At 47.1% G+C, this 23501-nt stretch overlaps 4 protein-coding genes across 4 annotated transcripts; all 4 read right to left on the reverse strand.

Moving 5' to 3' along the window:
- Window positions 1–272: 272 nt before the first annotated feature.
- On the reverse strand, window positions 273–3971 carry paqr9 (progestin and adipoQ receptor family member 9). Its single transcript, XM_046329278.1, has one exon. The coding sequence runs from the start codon at window positions 2565–2567 to the stop codon at window positions 1284–1286; it is 1284 nt and encodes a 427-aa protein (XP_046185234.1). The 5' UTR covers window positions 2568–3971; the 3' UTR covers window positions 273–1283.
- A 4333-nt stretch (window positions 3972–8304) lies between these two features.
- On the reverse strand, window positions 8305–12849 carry LOC124014531 (zinc finger MYND domain-containing protein 15-like). Its single transcript, XM_046329636.1, has 5 exons — window positions 12593–12849; window positions 10630–10759; window positions 9529–9587; window positions 9130–9290; window positions 8305–8596 (listed from the first exon to the last, which is right to left on the reverse strand). Exons 1-5 carry the CDS (start codon window positions 12668–12670, stop codon window positions 8407–8409), a joined length of 618 nt encoding a protein of 205 aa, XP_046185592.1. The 5' UTR covers window positions 12671–12849; the 3' UTR covers window positions 8305–8406.
- LOC124014530 (zinc finger MYND domain-containing protein 15-like) lies at window positions 12843–18328 on the reverse strand. The gene is made up of 5 exons (XM_046329635.1): window positions 18148–18328; window positions 17779–17937; window positions 17240–17335; window positions 13460–13576; window positions 12843–13250 (listed from the first exon to the last, which is right to left on the reverse strand). The coding sequence occupies exons 1-5, from the start codon at window positions 18194–18196 to the stop codon at window positions 13048–13050; spliced, it is 624 nt and encodes a 207-aa protein (XP_046185591.1). The 5' UTR covers window positions 18197–18328; the 3' UTR covers window positions 12843–13047.
- A 1681-nt stretch (window positions 18329–20009) lies between these two features.
- Window positions 20010–22813, reverse strand: LOC124013871 (zinc finger MYND domain-containing protein 15-like). Its single transcript, XM_046328424.1, has 4 exons — window positions 22502–22813; window positions 22051–22300; window positions 21521–21770; window positions 20010–20297 (listed from the first exon to the last, which is right to left on the reverse strand). The coding sequence occupies exons 2-4, from the start codon at window positions 22298–22300 to the stop codon at window positions 20105–20107; spliced, it is 693 nt and encodes a 230-aa protein (XP_046184380.1). The 5' UTR covers window positions 22502–22813; the 3' UTR covers window positions 20010–20104.
- Window positions 22814–23501: the final 688 nt, after the last annotated feature.

Genomic DNA, 23501 nt, shown 5'->3' on the forward strand with positions numbered 1-23501 from the left:
AGAAGAAATTCTTATTTTACAATGACGGCCTACCCCAGTCCGGCTAACGGCCGGTTGTAATACAGCCAGGGATCGAACCAGGGTCTGTAGTGACGCCTCTAGCACTGAGCCTTAGAGAGTGAGAGAGAGAGAGAGAGAGAGAGAGAGAGAGAGAGAGAGAGAGAGAGAGAGAGAGAGAGAGAGAGAGAGAGAGAGAGATTGTGACAGAGAGAGTGTGAGAGAGAGTGAGAGAGTGAGAGAGTGAGAGAGTGAGAGAGAGAGAGAGAGAGAGAGAGAGAGAGAGAGAGAGAGAGAGTGTGAGAGAGGGAGGGAGGGAGAGAGAGAGAGACAGAGAGATATGAAGAGGTATAATCAGTCAGAGACGGTAGGGGAAGTAGAGGAAGGTTGAAGGAGATTAATCAAGGAAGCGTTAAAAGACAGCCTGGCAGCAACCGTTTCTTAAATCTCACTGTGACATTTAAAGGACATTGGGTAACAACACCTTTCCAATGTCCTCTACCTTAAACCCCCCTTAAAGGAATAGAATTATCATCTTGTTCTAGAACAGAATGTGAGTCCTGGAACCCCAGGGTACTTGGCTGAACCCCAGGGGACTTGACTGAACCCCAGGGGACTTGACTGAACCCCAGGGGACTTGACTGAACCCCAGGGGACTTGACTGAACCCCAGGCGACATGACTGAACCCCAGGCGACTTGACTGAACCCCAGGGGACTTGACTGAACCCCAGGGGACTTGACTGAACCCCAGGGGACTTGACTGAACCCCAGGCGACATGACTGAACCCCAGGCGACAAGACTGAACCCCGGGCGACATGACTGAACCCCGGGCGACTTGACTGAACCCCGGGGGACTTGACTGAACCGCCAAGTTGTTCCAACCCCACAAAACACTGTTCCTAATCCAGTGGACCAAATAGGACCCCCCATGGTGAACTCGAAAAACAAAAAACCCTTGAATATTAGCTGACCGCCACTTACCCTTGTAAAGCTAAAGTTACCCACACAGTCCAGGGAGAAGGGAAAGGGGGAAACCACTGGGTGAAGGTGAAAACAAAGTAGGATACAGAACTAGTGAATGTTACAGAGAGACTACAAATGAAAATAATACATGAAAACACATGCTACTTTTTTATATTACGGGAGTGGTATCCTCTCTAACCTCCATAAATGATATGCGCTGCATTGTTCAAGTGATGAAATAAATTAAGTCAATTAATCTACGAGCTGACTGGCCTACGTCTGGAAATAAAATCAGAGCTCTTTATCCAATCAGATCCCACATCAGTGACACTTTAGATGTCTTTTAGAGAGGAACTCTTTCTCCAACTGGTCTCCCTGGGGTTTGTAGATGCTGTTGGCGCACCAGGAGAACCAGGCGATGATGGAGGCGATGGAGGCCTGGAGGACCAGCATCACCCCGTAGGTGGAGGCTAAGGTGGGGCCGGGGAGGTGTGGAGGGGTGGCCGGGGGCACCACCAGGACTGGGTGGAGGAGTATAGCCCTCACCTCCCCGTTGATCATATGAAGTTCATCGAGAATGGACAGGAAGGTGCAGACGTGGAACCACTGGTGACTATGCCCCCAGATATCAAACCTACCCGGTGACAGTCGCTCGGGGATCTTGCTAATGTTGAACAGGGCTGACACCACCAGCCAGAAGCAGTGTCGGCAGAAGAACTGGGCCATGGAGGCGGAGGAGGAGAAGGAGGAGGAGGTCGGCAGGTAGGGGGAGGAGTGGAGGAGGCGGTAGAAGATGGGCGTGGAGGCCACGAGGAAGGGCAGAAGGAATACCAGGGTACGTATGATGTAGCGGTAGGTCCTCCAGCGCTGGCGGGTGTTGCAGCAGGCCAAGACACAGATGATGGCGACCAGGCAGGAGCTGGGGATGTACAAGGTCTCGAAAAACAGGCTGAACTCTGGCATGGCCGAGGACAATGACGACGATGACGAAGAAGGGTCCTGGTGGGTGTTGTTGTGTCTCCCAGTCCCCAATTCCAGGATCCCCGCTCTGGGGTGAATATAGTAGTAATAGGCCAACGAAGACCCGACGGTGTAAGCACTGATGGTCCCATAATCCACAAAAAAGCACACCTCCCTTATGACCAGAGACATGGAGTTGAGGAGGTGAGCCATGCTGCTAGCCATCAGCAGACACAACACCCCCATGAAGTAGTTCCACAGCGGGTAGAAGAAAGGGTCGGAGGTGGGCGGAGCGCCCTCCAAACCGAACGGCTCCAGGAAGTAGAAGGCAAAGATGAAGACGGGCAGGAAATGGGTCCAGAAGTTGCCGGTCTCATTGGTGGGCTGAAAGGCCGAGAGCAGGCATTGGGCGAGGCTGTAGTTGGGGAAGCGGTAACCGGACAGGATGAAGCTCTCAGTGATGCGGGCTGGGACATCCGCGTGCCGCAGCAGGGGTGGCAGCAATTGGCCGCAATTCAAGAACATGATTGGACGAGGAGAAGGACGGACTGTTTGATGATTGGTTGGCTCCAATAAATCTCCATTGAGAGGTTGAACACGCTCTACTTGCTCTGTCCTTAAAAGTACTTTGTCTTTTGTCGTCATTGCCAATGCACTCTTGGCTGATATGTTTTTATTGATCTAGCTGTCAATCACAGCACGGTCCTCTTGATTATTGACAGACAGCATCTGATGTCCTAATCTGCGATGATTTCCTGTCAATTCCTTTCTCATTGTCAAAAGTTCCCTTCTCATGCAAACCTTTGATCTCAATAACAGTGTCAAAACCAAATGCAGGTTTCATAAAGTGTAATCCTTATAGCACCATTCATGAAAATGGTTTTCATGAGCATGAAATTCCCTGACTCAGTAGAATTATTATTCCCAAGTGAAATTTAAAAGAAATGTCAGGTGTTATACAGGAAATTAACTTAAATCCAGTGCTTCAGAGGGACACTCGTGATAATTATGTCTCCTCTCAGTTGTTTCTTGACCCCCAGGTAAATCCAAAAGATTAGATACATCCAGCAATCAAGACCTTGATATAGGCTATCATTGCCTAATACACATTCAAGCAGCCTTTATAATAACGCATCGTTTCCGTTATTCATCGGCAAAACGGAGTGAAAGGTACAGGAAGAAGACAAAAAATACGTCTCACTTCACGTCCTGTAAGGTTCAATGGAGTTGAACGTCAATTGTTGTCTTTTAAAGCCAAAAGACAGGTATCGGTACTCGAAATGTCATCCCTCTGAAACTGGGTCAGGTGGGTCATGCTGGGGTAGGCGGGGCTAACAGAGGAACTTCACACGGTTGAGCGCACTATTTATTATTCACGGTCTTTAGTCCAGAATTCTCCTCCCGGTTTAATTCGATCAAAGTCGCCATTAGTGCCAAATCAATCCCCCGGAGAATGTAGAGAGAAACAGGATGTTGCCGTAACTCTAGCCCTTGAAACAAGGTCACACACGTCCGATCAAATATGCAGGTTTGTCTTACCTAATGGGAAAATAGTTCACACATGAATAGAGCCGTGTTCGTGTAAATTCGTGTTCATCTATTCTGCCATTTGTTTTTGTTTTCCAGTATGAAAGATCTTCCGTTATTACCCAATTCGTTTCAAGTGGCTCCGACCGGACAGCTTTTCCATTCCGTGAGCCGGTACTGACAGCTTGTAAATTCTGTAGGTCATGTGACTATCTCAACGAATACTTTTTTGACTTTCCCGTTCGTCCTTCGCAGTCCTTGATAAAGACGAACAGAGCGAGAGAAAACGGGATTGTTACAGAGTATAGCGTCAACATGCGTAGCGGTAGGCTGCTACCTTCCTCTTCCGTTACTCAAGAAGGTCCGGTTGTTGTGATGTTTGTTTCTCCGTGGTTGTAGACTCGGAACAGTCTGTGCCGCTATCTGTTTAGAATGCGCCGTACAACCTGCTCAGATAATGCATTGTGCTGGTGCCGGTTGGAGGTGAATAGTCTCTCTCTCTCTCTCTCTCTCTCTCTCTCTCTCTCTCTGCGCCACACAGTTAGTTGTTCAGTGACACGCACTAGGCTACATCAGCAGGCAGCCGACAACAAAAAAAAAAGCGTTTGCATGTTTTTAACTATAAATAAAAGCTCTGACGTCATTCAAATGAAATAGACTCCTTTCCAGTATACGACATTATGACGTCACTCACCGTTGCGCGCGACTCTTGGCTGCTGTCAGAAAGCCATCGCCATCTGTGCCAGTTCAACAAAGCCTACATTTACGTTTTTATAACTTCTTAACAAAATAACTTATTGGTGTGGTGGTGGGGGGGGGTTCTCATACCTTACAATGATGTTTTGATTCTTGCTTGAACAGATTATTAAGATTATATTTGGTTGTGATCTTTGCAAAATAACTTGTTTTGGATGCATCAGTTAACTAGAATGCTAACACTCATTGACAGGCTGTAGCAAAAGAGGACTTTTACTGGTTGAAGTTGGAAGTGTTTTTAAAAAAGTATAATGCAGTTGATTTGTGATGACACAAACATTATATCAAGCAGAATATTAATACGGTCCTTAGAATCCTTAAAATAATGCACTCATAAGAAACATGTCAATATAGGCGTTTTTTGCTGGCGTTCTATAAGAACTCACGTGGCCGAACCCAAAGGATTCATGAAGTAAATCCCAACTGAAACATTGTAATCATAGCTGAGTGATATACTCTCTGATTGTAACAAGAAAACAGTTAAAAGAATAATGTTACTTTGTAGCCCCACACTGTAAACAGTGAAAAACCAGAATGCAATGCAACAATATAATCCAGAAAACACCATTGGAGAAAAATCGAATGAAAAGTTCTCACGAACCTCATCAAAGTAATTCAATTAGACATGACATGGTTTCAACTTATAAGTCATTCTCTAGTGGGACAAGACAAGTGGGTGACCCCCTACCCAACTCCACTAGCTGAGGACTCCACTGTGACATCATCAACTCCACTAGCTGAGGACTCCACTGTGACATCATCAACTCCACTAGCTGAGGTCTCCACTGTGACATCATCAACTCCACTAGCTGAGGACTCCACTGTGACATCATCAACTCCACTAGCTGAGGACTCCACTGTGACACATGACTGTAAGTCGCTTTGGATAAAAGCGTCTGCTAAATGGCATATATTATTATTATATATTATCATCATCTCCACTAGCTGAGGACTCCACTGTGACATCATCATCTCCACTAGCTGAGGACTCCACTGTGACATCATCATCTCCACTAGCTGAGGACTCCACTGTGACATCATCATCTCCACTAGCTGAGGACTCCACTGTGACATCATCGACTCCACTAGCTGAGGACTCCACTGTGACATCATCAACTCCACTAGCTGAGGACTCCACTGTGACATCATCAACTCCACTAGCTGAGGACTCCACTGTGACATCATCAACTCCACTAGCTGAGGACTCCACTGTGACATCATCATCTCCACTAGCTGAGGACTCCACTGTGACATCATCATCTCCACTAGCTGAGGACTCCACTGTGACATCATCAACTCCACTAGCTGAGGACTCCACTGTGACATCATCATCTCCACTAGCTGAGGACTCCACTGTGACATCATCATCTCCACTAGCTGAGGACTCCACTGTGACATCATCATCTCCACTAGCTGAGGACTCCACTGTGACATCATCATCTCCACTAGCTGAGGACTCCACTGTGACATCATCATCTCCACTAGCTGAGGACTCCACTGTGACATCATCATCTCCACTAGCTGAGGACTCCACTGTGACATCATCATCTCCACTAGCTGAGGACTCCACTGTGACATCATCATCTCCACTAGCTGAGGACTCCACTGTGACATCATCATCTCCACCAGCTGAGGACTCCACTGTGACATCATCATCTCCACTAGCTGAGGACTCCACTGTGACATCATCAACTCCACTAGCTGAGGACTCCACTGTGACATCATCATCTCCACTAGCTGAGGACTCCACTGTGACATCATCAACTCCACTAGCTGAGGACTCCACTGTGACATCATCAACTCCACTAGCTGAGGACTCCACTGTGACATCATCAACTCCACTAGCTGAGGACTCCACTGTGACATCATCGACTCCACATCCCCCTACCCACCTCCACTAGCTGAGGACTCCACTGTGACATCATCAACTCCATAGCCTCCCTATCCACCCATATGCTCCCTCCCTATCCACCCATATGCTCCCTCTCTATCCATAACCACTTGGCCCATCCCGTCATCACCCAACAGGATTATGGAGACAACTGATTCCTGATCAGTTAATGAATTTAATGAATTCTAAATAACGTGCTTGTAAATCAATGGCCTCTGTGTGCCACCAAATGATTCTAGTTCAGTTTGTTTAGTCCCTCACAGTTTTATCCAAGTTAACCTCAGACAGAGGCTGTTGTTTATGCTATATGTGATCATGTGAAATGTCACAGCACGTTCTGAACTGCTCTGAAAACAAAGAAACTAAATTATCCACTTGGCTGGTTGCCACTTTGAAATAATCAGGAAGATTGACCATTATTTTATTTATTTATATGACACACTGTCTGACATACGGGGGGGATGGGTGGATAGGGAGGGAGCATATGGGTGGATAGGGAGGGAGCATATGGGTGGATAGGGAGGGAGCATATGGGTGGATAGGGAGGGAGCATATGGGTGGATAGGGAGGGAGCATATGGGTGGGTAGGGAGGGAGCATATGGGTGGATAGGGATGGAGCATATGGGTGGATAGGGAGGGAGCATATGGGTGGATAGGGAGGGAGCATATGGGTGGATAGGGAGGGAGCATATGGGTGGATAGGGAGGGAGCATATGGGTGGATAGGGAGGGAGCATATGGGTGGATAGGGAGGGAGCATATGGGTGGGTAGGGAGGGAGCATATGGGTGGATAGGAGGGAGCATATGGGTGGATAGGGAGGGAGCATATGGGTGGATAGGGAGGGAGCATATGGGTGGGTAGGGAGGGAGCATATGGGTGGATAGGGAGGGAGCATATGGGTGGATAGGGAGGGAGCATATGGGTGGGTAGGGAGGGAGCATATGGGTGGATAGGGAGGGAGCATATGGGTGGATAGGGAGGGAGCATATGGGTGGGTAGGGAGGGAGCATATGGGTTTGGTCATTTTAGTGTTTTGTTACTGTATCATTTACGTTCTGTATTTGTTTTTAAGAGTATTGTACGCTTAGGAACTTTCTCTCAATATCTTCTGGGATTCTTCTCTGTCTCTCTCTCTACACGGGTCTTGGTTGTTACATGTAATCCTCTCAGACTCCCTCTCTCTGTCTCTGTCTCTGTCTCTCTGTCTCCCTTCTCTATCTATCTCTCTCTCTTTTTCTGTCTCTGTCTCTCTGTCTCTCTGACTCCCTCTCTCTCTCTCTCTCTCTCTCTCTCTCCAGGTCTTGATTGTTACATGTAATAAATCTCTTCTCTCTCTCCCTCCCCTCTAATCTCCATGTCTGTACAAGATAAAGAATGTCACAGCCACACAAACTCTAGCCTACATAATCAGTAATCTTACCAGTCACGTGGTTAACAGTAGACAATATACAATATCTGATAGAAGGAAAGGGACCCTTAGGGGGTTGAGATGTGGAGGATTAAAACATAATTAAAACATAATTAAAACATCAAATACAAACTACTGAGAATGTAAAACCCACAAACAAACTGGCATGGCAAATCACTGAAGAGTCTATGACTGGTCTTTTTTAATGAAAAGGCTAGTTCAGCTAAAGTGGTAGTCTGCCCTGAGTCTGTTCATTGAGAGTAACCTTGTGTGTGTGTGCGCACGCGCCTGTGTGTGTGTGCCAGCGTGTGTGTGTGCCAGTGTGTGTGTGTGTGCCAGTGTGTGTGTGTGTGTCCTAGTGTGTGTGTGTGTGTCCTAGTGTGTGTGTGTGTGTCCTAGTGTGTGTGTGTGTCCTAGTGTGTGTGTGTGTCCTAGTGTGTGTGTGTGTCCTAGTGTGTGTGTGTGTGTGCGCACGCGCCTGTGTGTGTGCGCACGCGCCTGTGTGTGTGCCAGCGTGTGTGTGTGTGCGCACGCGCCTGTGTGTGTGCCAGCGTGTGTGTGTCCTTGTGTGTGTGTGTGTGTGCGCCATAGTGTGGGTGTGTGTGTGCCAGTGTGTGTGTGTCCTAGTGTGTGTGTGTGTGTGTGTGCCAGTGTGTGTGTGTGTGTGTGTCCTAGTGTGTGTGTGTGTGTGTGTCCTAGTGTGTGTGTGTGTGTGTCCTAGTGTGTGTGTGTGTCCCAGTGTGTGTGTGTGCGCCATAGTGTGGGTGTGTGTGTGTGCCAGTGTGTGTGTGTGTGTGTGCCAGTGTGTGTGTGTGTGTGTGTGTGTGCCAGTGTGTGTGTGTGTGTGCCAGTGTGTATACGTTTGTGTTTGAGTGCGTACGTGTGTGCATGTTGTTATCATCATTTGCGTTTGCGGGGCATATTGCGGGCGGCCTGCTTCCTATCCCTGCGACTCATCTTCACAGGGTAGTCAGGTTCCTGATTGGCCGTCTCTACCTGCAGAGGCGGGGCTTTGGGGTAGGCCACAGAAGGTCGTTTCTCACTATGTACGGCCTTGTACCTCAGATGGAAGATGAAGGCATTGGAATACCTGGGAGGGAGAAGGGGACAGGTCATATAGCAGGCACTTAGGGTTAGGATTAACACAAAACAGAGAGCGAGAGAGAGAGACAGAGAAGAGCGAGAGAGAGAGACAGAGAGAGAAGAGCAAGAGAGAGAGGGAGACAGAGAGAGAGAGAGAGAGAGTGAGAAGAGCGAGAGAGAGAGAGTGAGAAGAGCAAGAGAGAGAGAGACAGAGAGAGAGAGAGAGAGTGAGAAGAGCAAGAGAGAGAGAGACAGAGAGAGACAGAGAGAGAGAGAGACAGAGAGAGAGAGAGACAGAGAGAGCCAGAAAGAGAGAAGAGCAAGAGAGAGAAAGAGAGAGACAGAGAGAAGAGAGAGACAGAGAGAAGAGAGAGACAGAGAGAGGGAGAAACAGAGACAGAGAGAGACAGAGAGAAGAGAGAGACAGACGGAGAGAGACACAGAGAGGGAGAAACAGAGACAGAGAGAGACAGAGAGACAGAGAAGTATACCAGAAGATATTGCCCCCCAACAGCTCTAAGGAACGAGTCCCTCCCTCACCAGGGCAGCATGTTATCTCCTCCAGTGATGCGCAGGGGGCAGTGGAAGGGGTTGATGTGTGCAGGGGAGAGGGTGCCCCCGGTGGCCTGGCTCATCACCTGCTGGCTGCACACACAGCTCAACTCCCCGACCTCACAGAAGTAGGCTGGAACCCTCAGGGACTACAGAGACAGGAAGAACTGTCAGTCACATGGTCAGTCCCACTGGTAGAATGTTGAATGTGGAAGTGGTTGGCGTCAGGAGATATGAAGAGGTTTGAATAACAGCTTGGTGTGTGTGTGTGTGTGTGTGTGTGTGTGTGTGTGTGTGTGTGTGTGTGTGTGTGTGTGTGTGTGTGTGTGTGTGTGTGTGTGTGTGTGTGTGTGTGTGTGTGTGTGTGTGTGTGTGTGTGTGTGTTACCTGGAGCCTAGGGAGTGTGCTGAGCCACGACTCCTGATGCAGGATCGCCGGTCTGAAGCCTGTTGGATGGGCAATGGACACACACACACACATTCCAGTTTTCCGTCCTCATGTCCCCTAACACACTTGTCTGCGCTACAGTGCGACCCTGTTTTACAGTACAGTAGGTCTACCCTGTTTTGCAGTACAGCACTACCCTGTTTTACAGTACAGTGCTACCCATTTTACAGTACAGTACTACCCTGTTTTACAGTACAGTACTACCCTGTTTTACAGTACAGTACTACCCTGTTTTACAGTACAGTGCTAGCATGTTTTACAGTGGTTCTACCCTTTTTACAGTACAGTACTACCCTGTTTTACAGTACAGTACTACCCTGTTTTACAGTACAGTAGGTCTACCCTGTTTTGCAGTACAGTACTACCCTGTTTTACAGTACAGTACTACCCTGTTTTACAGTACAGTACTACCCTGTTTTACAGTACAGTGCTAGCCTGTTTTACAGTAGTCCTACCTTGTTTTACAATAAATCTACCCTGTTTTACAGTACAGTAATACCCTGTTTTACAATAAATCTACCCTGTTTTACAGTACAGTAATACCCTGTTTTACAGTAGTTCTACCCGTTTTTACAGTGCAGTGCTATCCTGTTTTACAGTAGTTCTACCCTTTTTACAGTACAGTAATACCCTGTTTTACAGTAGTTCTACCCTGTTTTACAGTGCAGTGCTACCCTGTTTTACAGTAGTTCTACCCTTTTTACAGTACAGTAATACCCTGTTTTACAGTAGTTCTACCCTGTTTTACAGTTCAGTGTAAGGAACACTTCCTCCTCTCAGGAGGATCATAAGTTACTTGATAAGAATCAAAGAGCTATAGTTCAGGAAGAGAAACCAGATCTCCCTTCACTTCCTTCTATTCAGCAATACCGGCAATAACACTGTCAGGAAGCCAACTGGAGACAGACACGTACACAGGAATGTACACACAATGAAGTAGACACACACACAGCTCACATACAAACAGGACACCCACTCAAGGTCCTGTTTGCATACACACACACAAACACACACACCTCTCCCAACATACAGTATACTCACCAATCACCAGGTCAGGTTTGGGCCCTTGCAGCATGTGATAGGCCCTGCGGTAACCTTTGACCCGGATACTCCTCCTGTCCAACTTCTCATCCGGGGTGAAGCTGGGGTTAACCAGGTGGACACGGCCGTTCTGGATGAACAACCCCATGGTGACAGGGGAGAACCGTGTCAGGATCTGGGAACCCTCAAACTACGGCTCGACATCGACTTATAGGAACCACCTCGTCAACGTGAACTTGGTGTGAAATGTATTTACCTGTACGGGTGTTGTTTAGGGAGGGGTGTTGTTTAGGGAGGGGTGTTGTTCAGGGAGGGGTGTTGTTCAGGGAGGGGTGTTGTTCAGGGAGGGGTGTTGTTTAGGGAGGGGTGTTGTTCAGGGAGGGGTGTTGTTCAGGGAGGGGTGTTGTTCAGGGAGGGGGTGTTTAGGGGTGTTGTTAGGGAGGGGTGTTGTTCAGGGAGGGGTATTGTTCAGGGAGGGGTGTTGTTCAGGGAGGGGTGTTGTTTAGGGAGGGGTGTTGTTTAGGGAGGGGTGTTTAGGGAGGGGTGTTGTTCAGGGAGGGGTGTTGTTCAGGGAGGGGTGTTGTTCAGGGAGGGGTGTTGTTCAGGGAGGGGTGTTGTTTAGGGAGGGTGTTGTTCAGGGAGGGTGTTGTTCAGGGAGGGTGTTGTTTAGGGAGGGGTGTTGTTCAGGGAGGGGTGTTGTTCAGGGAGGGTATTGTTCAGGGAGGGGTGTTGTTCAGGGAGGGGTGTTGTTCAGGGGGGTGTTGTTTAGGGAGGGGTGTTTAGGGAGGGGTGTTGTTCAGGGAGGGGTGTTGTTCAGGGAGGGGTGTTGTTCAGGGAGGGGTGTTGTTCAGGGAGGGGTGTTGTTCAGGGAGGGGTGTAGTTTAGGGAGGGGTGTTGTTCAGGGAGGGTGTTGTGTTCAGGGAGGGGTGTTGTTCAGGGAGGGGTGTTGTTTAGGGAGGGGTGTTGTTCAGGGAGGGGTGTTGTTTAGGGAGGGGTGTTGTTCAGGGAGGGGTGTTGTTCAGGGAGGGGTGTTGTTCAGGGAGGGGTGTTGTTCAGGGAGGGGTGTTGTTCAGGGAGGGGTGTTGTTCAGGGGGATAAGGTGTTGTTCAGGGAGGGGTGTTGTTCAGGGAGGGGTGTTGTTCAGGGAGGGGTGTTGTTCAGGGAGGGGTGTTGTTGTTCAGGGAGGGGTGTTGTTCAGGGAGGGGTGTTGTTTAGGGAGGGGTGTTGTTCAGGGAGGGGTGTTGTTTAGGGAGGGGTGTTGTTCAGGGAGGGGTGTTGTTTAGGGAGGGGTGTTGTTCAGGGAGGGGTGTTGTTCAGGGAGGGGTGTTGTTCAGGGAGGGGTGTTGTTTAGGGAGGGGTGTTGTTTAGGGAGGGGTGTTGTTCAGGGAGGGGTGTTGTTCAGGGAGGGGTGTTGTTCAGGGAGGGGTGTTTTTCAGGGAGGGGTGTTGTTCAGGGAGGGGTGTTGTTTAGGGAGGGTGTTGTTTAAGGAGGGGTGTTGTTCAGGGAGGGGTGTTGTTCAGGGAGGGGTGTTGTTCAGGGAGGGGTGTTGTTCAGATGAGGTGTTGTTCAGGGAGGGGTGTTGTTCAGATGAGGTGTTGTTCAGGGAGGGGTGTTGTTCAGATGAGGTGTTGTTCAGGGGGATGAGGTGTTGTTCAGGGGGATGAGGTGTTGTTCAGGGGGATGAGGTGTTGTTCAGATGAGGTGTTGTTCAGGGGATGAGGTGTTGTTCAGGGGGATGAGGTGTTGTTCAGATGAGGTGTTGTTCAGGGGGATGAGGTGTTGTTCAGGGGGATGAGGTGTTGTTCAGGGGGATGAGGTGTTGTTCAGGGGGATGAGGTGTTGTTCAGGGGATGAGGTGTTGTTCAGGGGGATGAGGTGTTGTTCAGGGGGATGAGGTGTTGTTCTGGGGGATGAGGTGTTGTTCAGGGGGATGAGGTGTTGTTCAGGGGGAAGGGGGTGTCACCTTCTTCTGCAGAAAGAGCTGCTCCTCATCACTTTCAGGGGGAAGTCCCTCCCCTATGAAAACCAGTTCAAAGGTCATGTGCGGCAGGAGAACGGACAATTCCTATTGGTGGAGGGGAGGCAGTAAAACAAAGGCAGGCAGGCAGAGATAGAGAGAGAGAGACAGACAGACAGACAGACAGACAGACAGACAGACAGACAGACAGACAGACAGACAGACAGACAGACAGACAGACAGACAGACAGACAGACAGACAGACAGACAGACAGACAGACAGACAGACAGACAGACAGACAGACAGACAGACAGACAGACAGACAGACAGACAGACAGACAGACAGACAGACAGACAGACAGACAGACGTTACTCTGGGTGGGAAGTGAAACAGGAGGGGTCAGTTTTAATCTCTGTGTTTACGCCCTGCTGAGAGCTGCAAGGACCAGACAAAGAGGCCTCACAGGAAGAAGCAGGAGATGAAAGTGAAAACACACACACACAGGAAGGGTAAGTGATTGCAGAAGAAGTGGTGATATGAACAGGGTGGTAATCCCAGGCGTTGGAGTCCTACCCAGAACACCTTGAGACAGTGGAACTCCCTGTAGGAGTCGATGATGTGGATCTTTAGAGACTGCTTCTTCTGGATGTTGAGCTCTGGAACTGAGGAGGGGCAAATACTACACACTCAGTCCTCTTGTTCAGTTAACCTTTCTCTTTGAGACATGCCATGATTACACACACACACACACACACACACACACACACACACACACACACACACACACACACACACACACACACACACACACACACACACACACACACACACACACACACACACACACACACACACACACACACACACTCACAGTCTTTGGGCACCAGCGACGTGATTATGTAGTAGATGGATAGAGGGGAGCTGAGAAGAACAGCCACAGGAGAGGACAGACTGATACCCCTCCACTCACAGTACTGACTCCACAACACTGAGGAGAGAGAGAGAGTGAGAGTGAGAGTGAGAGTGAGAGTGAGAGTTTTGGCAGCCAAATATGTGTCCTCCTGCCACAACCTGAGGGACAGCCAGTGAAAGGTGCAAAGTAATGTTGATAATATTTCCCGTTTTGTTTTGTCTTTCAAACCAGGTCATGTCTCTTCTCAGTCATGTTGACACTGGTCTACTACCAGGTCATGTGTCTTCTCAGTCATGTTGAGACTGGTCTACTACCAGGTCATGTGTCTTCTCAGTCATGTTGAGACTGGTCTACTACCAGGTCATGTGTCTTCTCAGTCATGTTGACACTGGTCTACTACCAGGTCATGTGTCTTCTCAGTCATGTTGACACTGGTCTACTACCAGGTCATGTGTCTTCTCAGTCATGTTGACACTGGTCTACTACCAGGTCATGTCTCTTCTCAGTCATGTTGACACTGGTCTACTACCAGGTCATGTGTCTTCTCAGTCATGTTGAGACTGGTCTACTACCAGGTCATGTGTCTTCTCAGTCATGTTGACACTGGTCTACTACCAGGTCATGTGTCTTCTCAGTCATGTTGACACTGGTCTACTACCAGGTCATGAGTCATGTTGAGACTGGTCTACTGTCATGTGTCTTCTCAGTCATGTTGACACTGGTCTGTCTCTTCTCAGTCACTACCAGGTCATGTGTCTTCTCAGTCATGTTGACACTGGTCTACTACCAGGTCATGTGTCTTCTCAGTCATGTTGAGACTGGTCTACTACCAGGTCATGTCTCTTCTCAGTCATGTTGAGACTGGTCTACTACCAGGTCATGTGTCTTCTCAGTCATGTTGAGACTGGTCTACTACCAGGTCATGTGTCTTCTCAGTCATGTTGAGACTGGTCTACTACCAGGTCATGTGTCTTCTCAGTCATGTTGAGACTGGTCTACTACCAGGTCATGTGTCTTCTCAGTCAGGTTGACACTGGTCCACTACCAGGTCATGTGTCTTCTCAGTCATGTTGACACTGGTCTACTACCAGGTCATGTGTCTTCTCAGTCATGTTGAGACTGGTCTACTACCAGGTCATGTGTCTTCTCAGTCATGTTGAGACTGGTCTACTACCAGGTCATGTGTCTTCTCAGTCATGTTGACACTGGTCTACTACCAGGTCATGTGTCTTCTCAGTCATGTTGACACTGGTCTACTACCAGGCCATGTGTCTTCTCAGTCATGTTGACACTGGTCTACTACCAGGTCATGTGTCTTCTCAGTCATGTTGACACTGGTCTACTACCAGGTCATGTGTCTTCTCAGTCATGTTGACACTGGTCTACTACCAGGTCATGTGTCTTCTCAGTCATGTTGACACTGGTCTACTACCAGGTCATGTGTCTTCTCAGTCATGTTGAGACTGGTCTACTACCAGGTCATGTGTCTTCTCAGTCATGTTGACACTGGTCTACTACCAGGTCATGTGTCTTCTCAGTCATGTTGAGACTGGTCTACTACCAGGTCATGTCTCTTCTCAGTCATGTTGACACTGGTCTACTACCAGGTCATGTCTCTTCTCAGTCATGTTGAGACTGGTCTACTACCAGGTCATGTCTCTTCTCAGTCATGTTGACACTGGTCTACTACCATTGCTTTAATGAATAGTTGTTGTCATTAATATTGTTGTTGTAGTTGTTGTTAATGGTAATCCCATGTCCACTACTACTATTATTATTTCTGCTGTCCCACCATTTATTTAGATATAAATATTATTATTATTTTTTTCTATGTGTATCATTTGACAATGTAAGTAATAAGGAACTTGCCATGTCAATAAAGTCAATTGAATTGACAGAGTGAGAGAGAGAGAGAGAGAGAGAGAGAGAGAGAGAGAGAGAGAGAGAGAGAGAGAGAAACTTCTGAAACTTCTGTATGTGTGATGTCTACTGTTAATTTTTATTGTTTATTTCACTTTATATATTCACTTTGTATGTTGTCTACCTCACTTGCTTTGGCAATGTTAACACATGTTTCCCATGCCAATAAAGCCCTTGAATTGATTTGAATTGAATTGAATTGGAGAGAGACAGAGAGAGACAGAGAGAGAGAGAGAGAGAGAGAGAGAGAGAGAGAGAGAGAGAGAGAGAGAGAGAGAGAGAGAGAGAGAGAGAGAGAGAGAGAGAGAGAGAGAGAGAGAGAGAGAGAGAGAGAGAGAGAGAGAGAGAGAGAGAGAGAGAGAGAGACAGAGTGACAGAGAGACAGAGTGACAGAGAGACAGCGAAAGACAGAGAGAGGAGAGAGAAGAGAGACAGAGAGAAAGACAGAGAGAGAGACAGAGAGAGACAGAGAGAGAAGAGAGACAGAGAGAGAAGAGAGACAGCGAAAGACAGAGAGAGAAGCAAACACAAACACACCCTACAGAGCCCCAGGACAGCAGCACAATCAGACCCAACCAAATCATGAGAAAACAAAAAGATAATTACTTAACACATTGGAAAGAATTAACAAAAAAAACAGAGCAAACTAGAATGCTATTTGGCCCTACACAGAGAGTACACAGCGGCAGAATACCTGACCACTGTGACTGACCCAAAATTAAGGAAAGCTTTGACTATGTACAGACTCAGTGAGCATAGTCTTGCTATTGAGAAAGGCCGCCGTAAGCAGACATGGCTCTCAAGAGAAGACAGGCTATGTGCTCACTGCCCACAAAATGAGGTGGAAACTGAGCTGCACTTCCTAACCTCCTGCCCAATGTATGACCATATTAGAGACACATATTTCCCCCAGATTACACAGACCCACAAAGAATTCAAAAACAAATCCAATTTTGATAAACTCCCATATCTTTTGGGTGAAATACCACATTGTGCCATCACAGCAGCAAGATTTGTGACCTGTTGCAACGAGAAAAGGGCAACCAGTGAAGAACAAACACCATTGTAAATACAACCCATATTTATGCTTATTCATTTTATCTTGTGTCATTTAACTATTTGTACATTGTATATATATATATAATATGACATTTGTAATGTCTTTACTGTTTTTAAACTTCTGTATGTGTAATGTTTACTGTTAATTTTTGTTGTTTTTCACTTTATATATTCACTTTGTATGTTGTCTACCTCACTTGCTTTGGCAATGTTAACACATGTTTCCCATGCCAATAAAGCCCTTGAATTGAATTGAATTGAATTGAGAACCAGAGAGAGAGACAGAGACAGAGAGAGACAGATAGTGAGACAGAGAGTCAGAGAGAGAGTCAGAGACAGAGTGAGAGAGAGGAGAGACAGAGAGACAGAGAAAGAAAGTGACCGCGATAGAGAGAGAGAGAGGGGAGATAAGAAAGAGAGAGAGAGACAGAGAGAGAAAGTGACAGCGAGAGAGAGAGAGAGAGAGAGAGAGAGAGAGAGAGAGAGAGGGGAGATGAGAGAGAGAGGGAGAGAGACAGAGAGAGTAAGTGACAGTGATAGAGAGAGGGGGAGATAAGAAAGAGAGAGGGAGAGAGAGAGAGAGGAGATAAGCAAGAGAGAGAGAGAGAGAGAGAGAGAGAAGAGATAAGCAAGAGAGAGAGAGAAGAGATAATGAGACATTTAATGAAAATCAGTATTATAACATTGTTTGAAGGTGAAAGTGAGTGATACAACATTAATGGGATTATTGTCCCATTCTGGCTGTAGTTTCTGTTTTACCCAGTGGTTTGGTGACGCTGGGGACTGCATGAGGAGCTGGGCTACAGAGCAGGATGTCTCCTTCCCTTTTCAGGGGTCCAAAGGGCTCACTGTGACCTTAACACATCACATACAGCAGGACAACTTAGTTCATCACTACACAGCAACACTAGTACGTTACTCCACTATAGTAACCCATAGGCACCTTGTCTATGAAGTATAGTGTTGTTACTTTGGTAATAAAAACACCCACCAAATCATCATTATCCAATCAAAATGCTCACCAAAACATCATTGTCCAATCAAAACGCTCACCAAATCATCATTATCCAATCAAAACGCTCACCAAATCATCATTATCCAATCAAAATGCTCACCAAATCATCATTATCCAATCAAAATGCTCACCAAATCATCTTTATCCAATCAAAATGCTCACCAAAACATCATTCTCCAATCAAAATGCTCACCAAAACATCATTATCGAATTAAAATGCTCAACAAAACATCATTATCCAAAACAAAGTGATCTGAGTTGTTGGCTACTGGGCCGTACCAACCTGTGAACAAGTGGGGGTATTGATCTCTGGACTGTTCCAATGTGGGATGGAGCTCATATCTGGGGGAGCGTACCAGGAGGCTCCAGTGTACCCAGTAGCCACTGTCCAGTTTATTCTTATTCAGGAAGTGTTCCAGGTCGAAATCAACAGCTGTCACCTCTGATTGGGTAGAATAGTGGACGAAGAAACCAAGAGAGGAAGAGAAAAGGTGGAGAGGGGGGGGTGGGGGGTTTACAGAATGAAAAGAAAGCTGTAGCGTAAGAGAGGGAGGACACTGAGATATATATACATTCAGTAGAGCTCTTATGGTTCCTCCTTCCTTGCTGGCCTTAAACACATTTCCTGTCATTTTGTTACTGCGCCCCCTACCTGCGGCGTAGCTGAATGGCAGCTCGGCAAGCTGTGAGTCGTGGCTCATGTAGCAGGCCAGTTTTTCACACCAGTGCTGGTGACTGGCATCCTCTGGACAGCGGATCTGGTCTGCCTGGGAACACTGGTCAGAACAGTACAGGACAGCCTTGCACTGTGGACTATGGGACGAGAGAGACACAACAACATATCGCAGAGGAAAAAGAGAGGGGGAGAGGGGAGGGGGGAGGGGAGTGTAGGAATAGAAAAGGGAAAGAGAGTTGGGGAAATGGAGACAAAGAAAGACCAGGAGATGGACGGATGACAGAAGAGCAACCAGACACAGAAAGACCAGGAGATGGATGGATGACAAAAGCAACCAGGAAAGACCAGAGATGGACGGATGACAGAAGAGCAACCAGACACAGAAAGACCAGGAGAAATGACAGAAGAGCAACCAGAAAAGAAAGACCAGGAGATGGACGGATGACAGAAGAGCAACCAGACAAAGAAAGACCAGGAGATGGATGGATGACAGAAGAGCAACCAGACACAGAAAGACCAGGAGATGGACGGATGACAGAAGTGCAACCAGACAAAGAAAGACCAGGAGATGGACGGATGACAGAAGAGCAACCAGACACAGAAAGACCAGGAGATGGACGGATGACAGAAGAGCAACCAGACACAGAAAGACCAGGAGATGGGCGGATGACAGAAGAGCAACCAGACACAGAAAGACCAGGAGATGGGCGGATGACAGAAGAGCAACCAGACACAGAAAGACCAGGAGATGGACGGATGACAGAAGAGCAACCAGACACAGAAAGGGGAAGGAGGCCGTTGAAAACATGCAGGGAGAAAGACAGAGGAATTGAGAGTGTCGTGTTTGACAATGTGAGAGAGACACTTGTTAGTAAACACTTCCTCAAAAATAGTCTTACATTCTCAGACAGACAATAGCTACTTCCTGTATATCAACAAGCAACGTTAAAAAAACAACTGACTCTGCAAAGTAACGAATGACCACAAATGCCAATCTCTTTTCCTGCTTAAGCCAAATCCTTCGTCATGACAACCACAAAGAAGCTGGCGAAAGCAACAAAACAACAGTCTGCCAACAAAGCTCTTCTATCCACACAGAACCAAGGGGGAAGGAAAAAGTGGGATTTACGGTGATAAAGAAACCTGATAACCCAGCTAATAGATTCCTGCTGACTTGCAAAAGACCTGAGCCATCTGTTTCAACAGGCCTCAGTAATGCTGAGCTGAGCACTAATCTAATGTAAAAAGCCTCTTAAGCACGGCACCTCTCTGAGAGTCTCAGCTGGTGGTAACCTAGCCCAATGCTGCGTAGGAACATAACCCACTACCAGATATATGCTGTAAAAGATTATACCTGTGTAATCCTTTGGGACCGTAACATCATTATTGGAGACTTTTGGTTTTACAAATGCCAAATCTGTTGAGATCACTACTCTGTTTAGCTTGCCTCCAGCAGGTCCTGTTGCCATGTGTGTTGACTACAAATCACCTCTCTCTTATTCTCTCAGTACTCTCAGGTCTGTCAGGTCACCCAAACACTCTCTCTCTCTCTCTCTCTCTCTCTCTCTCTCTCTCTCTCTCTCTCTCTCTCTCTCTCTGTCTCTCTCTCTGTCTCTCCCTCCCCTCTCTCTAACCCTCTCCCTCTCTCTCTCTCTCTGTGTCTATCTCTCTCTCTCTGTCTCTCTCTCTGTCTCTCTCTCTCTCTCTCTGTCTCTCTCTCTGTCTCTCTCTCTGTCTCTCTCTCTGTCTCTCCCTCTCTCTCTCTCTCTCCTCTCTCTCTGTCTCTCTCTCTGTCTCTCTCATCTCTCTCTCTCTCTCTCTCTCCTCTCTGTCTCTCTCTTCCTCTGTCTGGCTGTCTCTCTCTCTCTCTGTCTGTATGTCTCTCTCTGTCTCTCTGCCTCTCTCTCTGTCTCTCTCTCTCTCTCTCCTCGCCTTACCATGGTTTCAGCTGACTGGGGAAGGAGTGTTTCTTACACACGTGACAGTAGCAGGTCGGAGGCCAGCGCATGCTGAAGGACTCTCCTCCGTCCATCTGCTCCACCTCTGTGAGGCCCCAGTCACCCAGGGCCTGGGGCCACAGAACCACCTTCAGAATGGTGAGGGCCTTCTCACACCTACTCAGCAACCTGGAGGATGAGAGGAGAGAGAGAGAGAGAGAGAGGGGATGAGAGGAGAGAGGGGGGATGAGAGAGAGAGAGGGGGGATGAGAGAGAGGGAGGGAGAGAGGGGATGAGAGAGGGAGAGAGACAGAGAGACAGAGAGAGAGGGGATAAGAGAGGGAGAGAGACAGAAGACACGTAGAAAGAGCTATATACTGGGTTAGAAAACAGATATGATATCTTACCAAAAAGAGGCCCTTCGTTCCTTATAAATAGGGGGAAAAAGTAGAACCATACAGGGTTCTTTGGTTTGTCCCCATAGGGAAACCTATTTAGGTGCTGGGTAGAACCCTTCATTTTTGGGTTAACCAAGAACCATTTGATCATCTGGAGGCCTCCCGAGTGGCACAGTGGTCTAAGGCACTGCATCTCAGTGCTAGAGGCGTCACTACAGTCCCTGGTTTGATTCCAGGCTGTATCACATCCGGCTGTGATTGGGAGTCCCAAAGGGTGGTCTTTTCCTGGCTTAAGCAGGATAAATTGGATAAGGACAATTGGCCAATTTAAGGCCTTTATTTGAGGACCTAGTTATACCCGAACACAGTGGTGTTAGGAAACTCCTGGTTTACAGGCCACATCAGGCCTGCAAGCCAGCATAGTATGACTTGCAGGCCTGATGTGGCCTGTAAACCAGGAGTTTCCTAACACAAACTCTGACCCTGCCTAACACCAAAGTGCTGTGTAATTCCTATTGGAATCCAGCCAGAGTTAGAATATACAACAAGTCTAATTGTTAGTCATCTGCAACCTGCATTCAAAATGTCTGCCAGGTTAATTTAAGGAAGATTGAAAACCATAGACTACCTCAATCATCTAAACTTGAACAACCGTCTCAGTATAACGGGTCCAGTCAATAAAATCACTAACAGATTGGATTAGTTTAGAAAACGGTATGTTATTTATATTCCTGTAGTATAAAATGAATCAACCAATCAATGGACATGCAAAAACACAGATGTTACAGTAAAACAAACCATTCTGAAAATCTCCCTGCAAAAGAGCATGCTGGGAAATATTATATATGGTTCTATGTGGTACCCTTCTTGACTTCCAAAGAACTCTTGGGATGTTAAAGGTTCTAGGTAGAACCCTTTGCCTTACAAAATAACCCTCGTCTTCCAAAAAAGTATTGGTAGAACCCTATCCCTCCGTAAAGAACCCTTTTAGAACCCTTTTGTCTGAGTTTGTACCTGTGAAGCTTCTTGTCATTGACGTGGAGCATGTGTGGTCTCCGAGGCAACCCGCCAGTCATGGGAGCCTCCATGCAGCGTCTCAGCAGTCCTACCATCTTCTGGATTGTCTCCAGGGCCCCCTTCCCATCTCCACCCGCCGCCTCGCCCCCACCCAGCGCCCCCGCCCAGCCACCGGCCAGCACGTCAAAGCCCAGGGGCAGGCCAGAGGCATCCGTCACCATCAGAACACTCTCTCCTTCACTACTTACTACAGAGGGAGAGAGAGAGAAGAGGGGAGGAAGGGTGGGAGAGACAGAGAGACAAAGAAAAAGTTGGTTCGATAGGGCCAATCCTATGGTAATGGATTACGCTGAGACTGATATATTTTTTGGCATAGACCTAAAGAGTCTCAGCATAATTCCGTTATCATGGAATTGACCGTAGGTATAGCGTTTTGGTATGATAGCTTTTTGGATAACAGCTTCAAGAGGTAAGAGGTAAGAATGCTACAGTAGATCACGCAGGCTATGCCTAAAGGTTTTACTCACTGAGCTCAGAGGGGTCCACTCCAGCCTGTTCTAGCCGTGGAATAGCTGCAGGTGGCGTTGCAGCGCAATCCAGCAGGTGCAGTATCCAGTACGGTGAGCGGTCCATGTGGTATCGGGGAAAATCGTACCCCCAGAAATCACTATGTGGTTCTTTGCGCCCCCTACGGGTGGTCTGGAAGCAGCGATACCACTGTGCCATAGCCTCGGAGAACTCAATCATCCGGTCACGGTAACCTGACACTAACTCCATCTGAAAATGAGCAAGACGTAGGTCGGTCAAAAAGACTCTAGAGAGAAGAGAGGTAGACCGAAAGAGCACTAGGCATAATACGGAGGAAATGTAAGGGACGTTGTCAACCACAGACAAACGCTACAGATAGTGAAAACATACACATTATTCCACAATCATTCTATCCTATTAATCAACTTCCATTAATATAATTTTCTTTACCTTGAGTAGGGCTATATTTTTCGCTTAAATCTTGTTTGTTCTTTGGTTGGAAAAGGCCTTCTATCACCTGTAGCCTAGGTTGCTTTGAGGAATTTGAAAAATGAAAATAAACATGCGACAAAATATGTTGTTTTTCGAAAGCAAAGGCGTCATTGTTTTACGCGATGAGGATTCCAAAAAGGAACACCGTTTGTCCCGCAAAAAATGGTCAGTCTATTTTTATTTCTCTAGCCTACATCAAATATTTTAATGATCGAACAATCCATTTGATTACAAAACATTTCGTCTATCCCCAAAACAATCTTTGCGTCCTCAAACATGATCAATTAATCAATATTTTATACGAAGCGCTATTAAATAAATCACCACTAGTTGGTGGTGTTGTACTAGATTTCTGCACTTAAGCGGTAATGTGATTCAGGGTTGTGACACTGGAGGAGTACAGATACTTTTCGTAACAGGTTAGGAGAGTATTTTAGCTAACCTTAAACCTTTTCCTAATCTTAACCTAATTCTCCTAACCTGCCACGTTCATTATCCTAACCTTAACCTAAGTCTCCTATACTGCCACGTTATTTACCCTAACCTTATCCTAAATATCCTAACCTGCCATGTTAATTATCCTAACCTGCCATGTTAAATATCCTAACCTGCCACGTTAATTATCCTAACCTGCCATGTTAATTCTCCTAACCTGCCACGTTAATTCTCCTAACCTACCACGTTAATTATCCTAACCTGCCACGTTAATTCTCCTAACCTGTCACGTTAATTATCCTAACCTGCCATGTTAATTATCCTAACCTGCCATGTTAAATATCCTAACCTGCCACGTTAATTATCCTAACCTGCCACGTTAATTCTCCTAACCTGCCACGTTAATTCTCCTAACCTGCCACGTTAATTCTCCTCACCTGCCACGTTAATTCTCCTAACCTGCCACGTTAATTCTCCTAACCTGCCACGTTAATTACCCTAACCTTATCCTAAATATCCTAAC

The sequence above is a fragment of the Oncorhynchus gorbuscha genome, linkage group LG25 (genome assembly GCF_021184085.1).
Source record: "Oncorhynchus gorbuscha isolate QuinsamMale2020 ecotype Even-year linkage group LG25, OgorEven_v1.0, whole genome shotgun sequence".
Taxonomy (NCBI): Eukaryota; Metazoa; Chordata; class Actinopteri; order Salmoniformes; family Salmonidae; genus Oncorhynchus; species Oncorhynchus gorbuscha.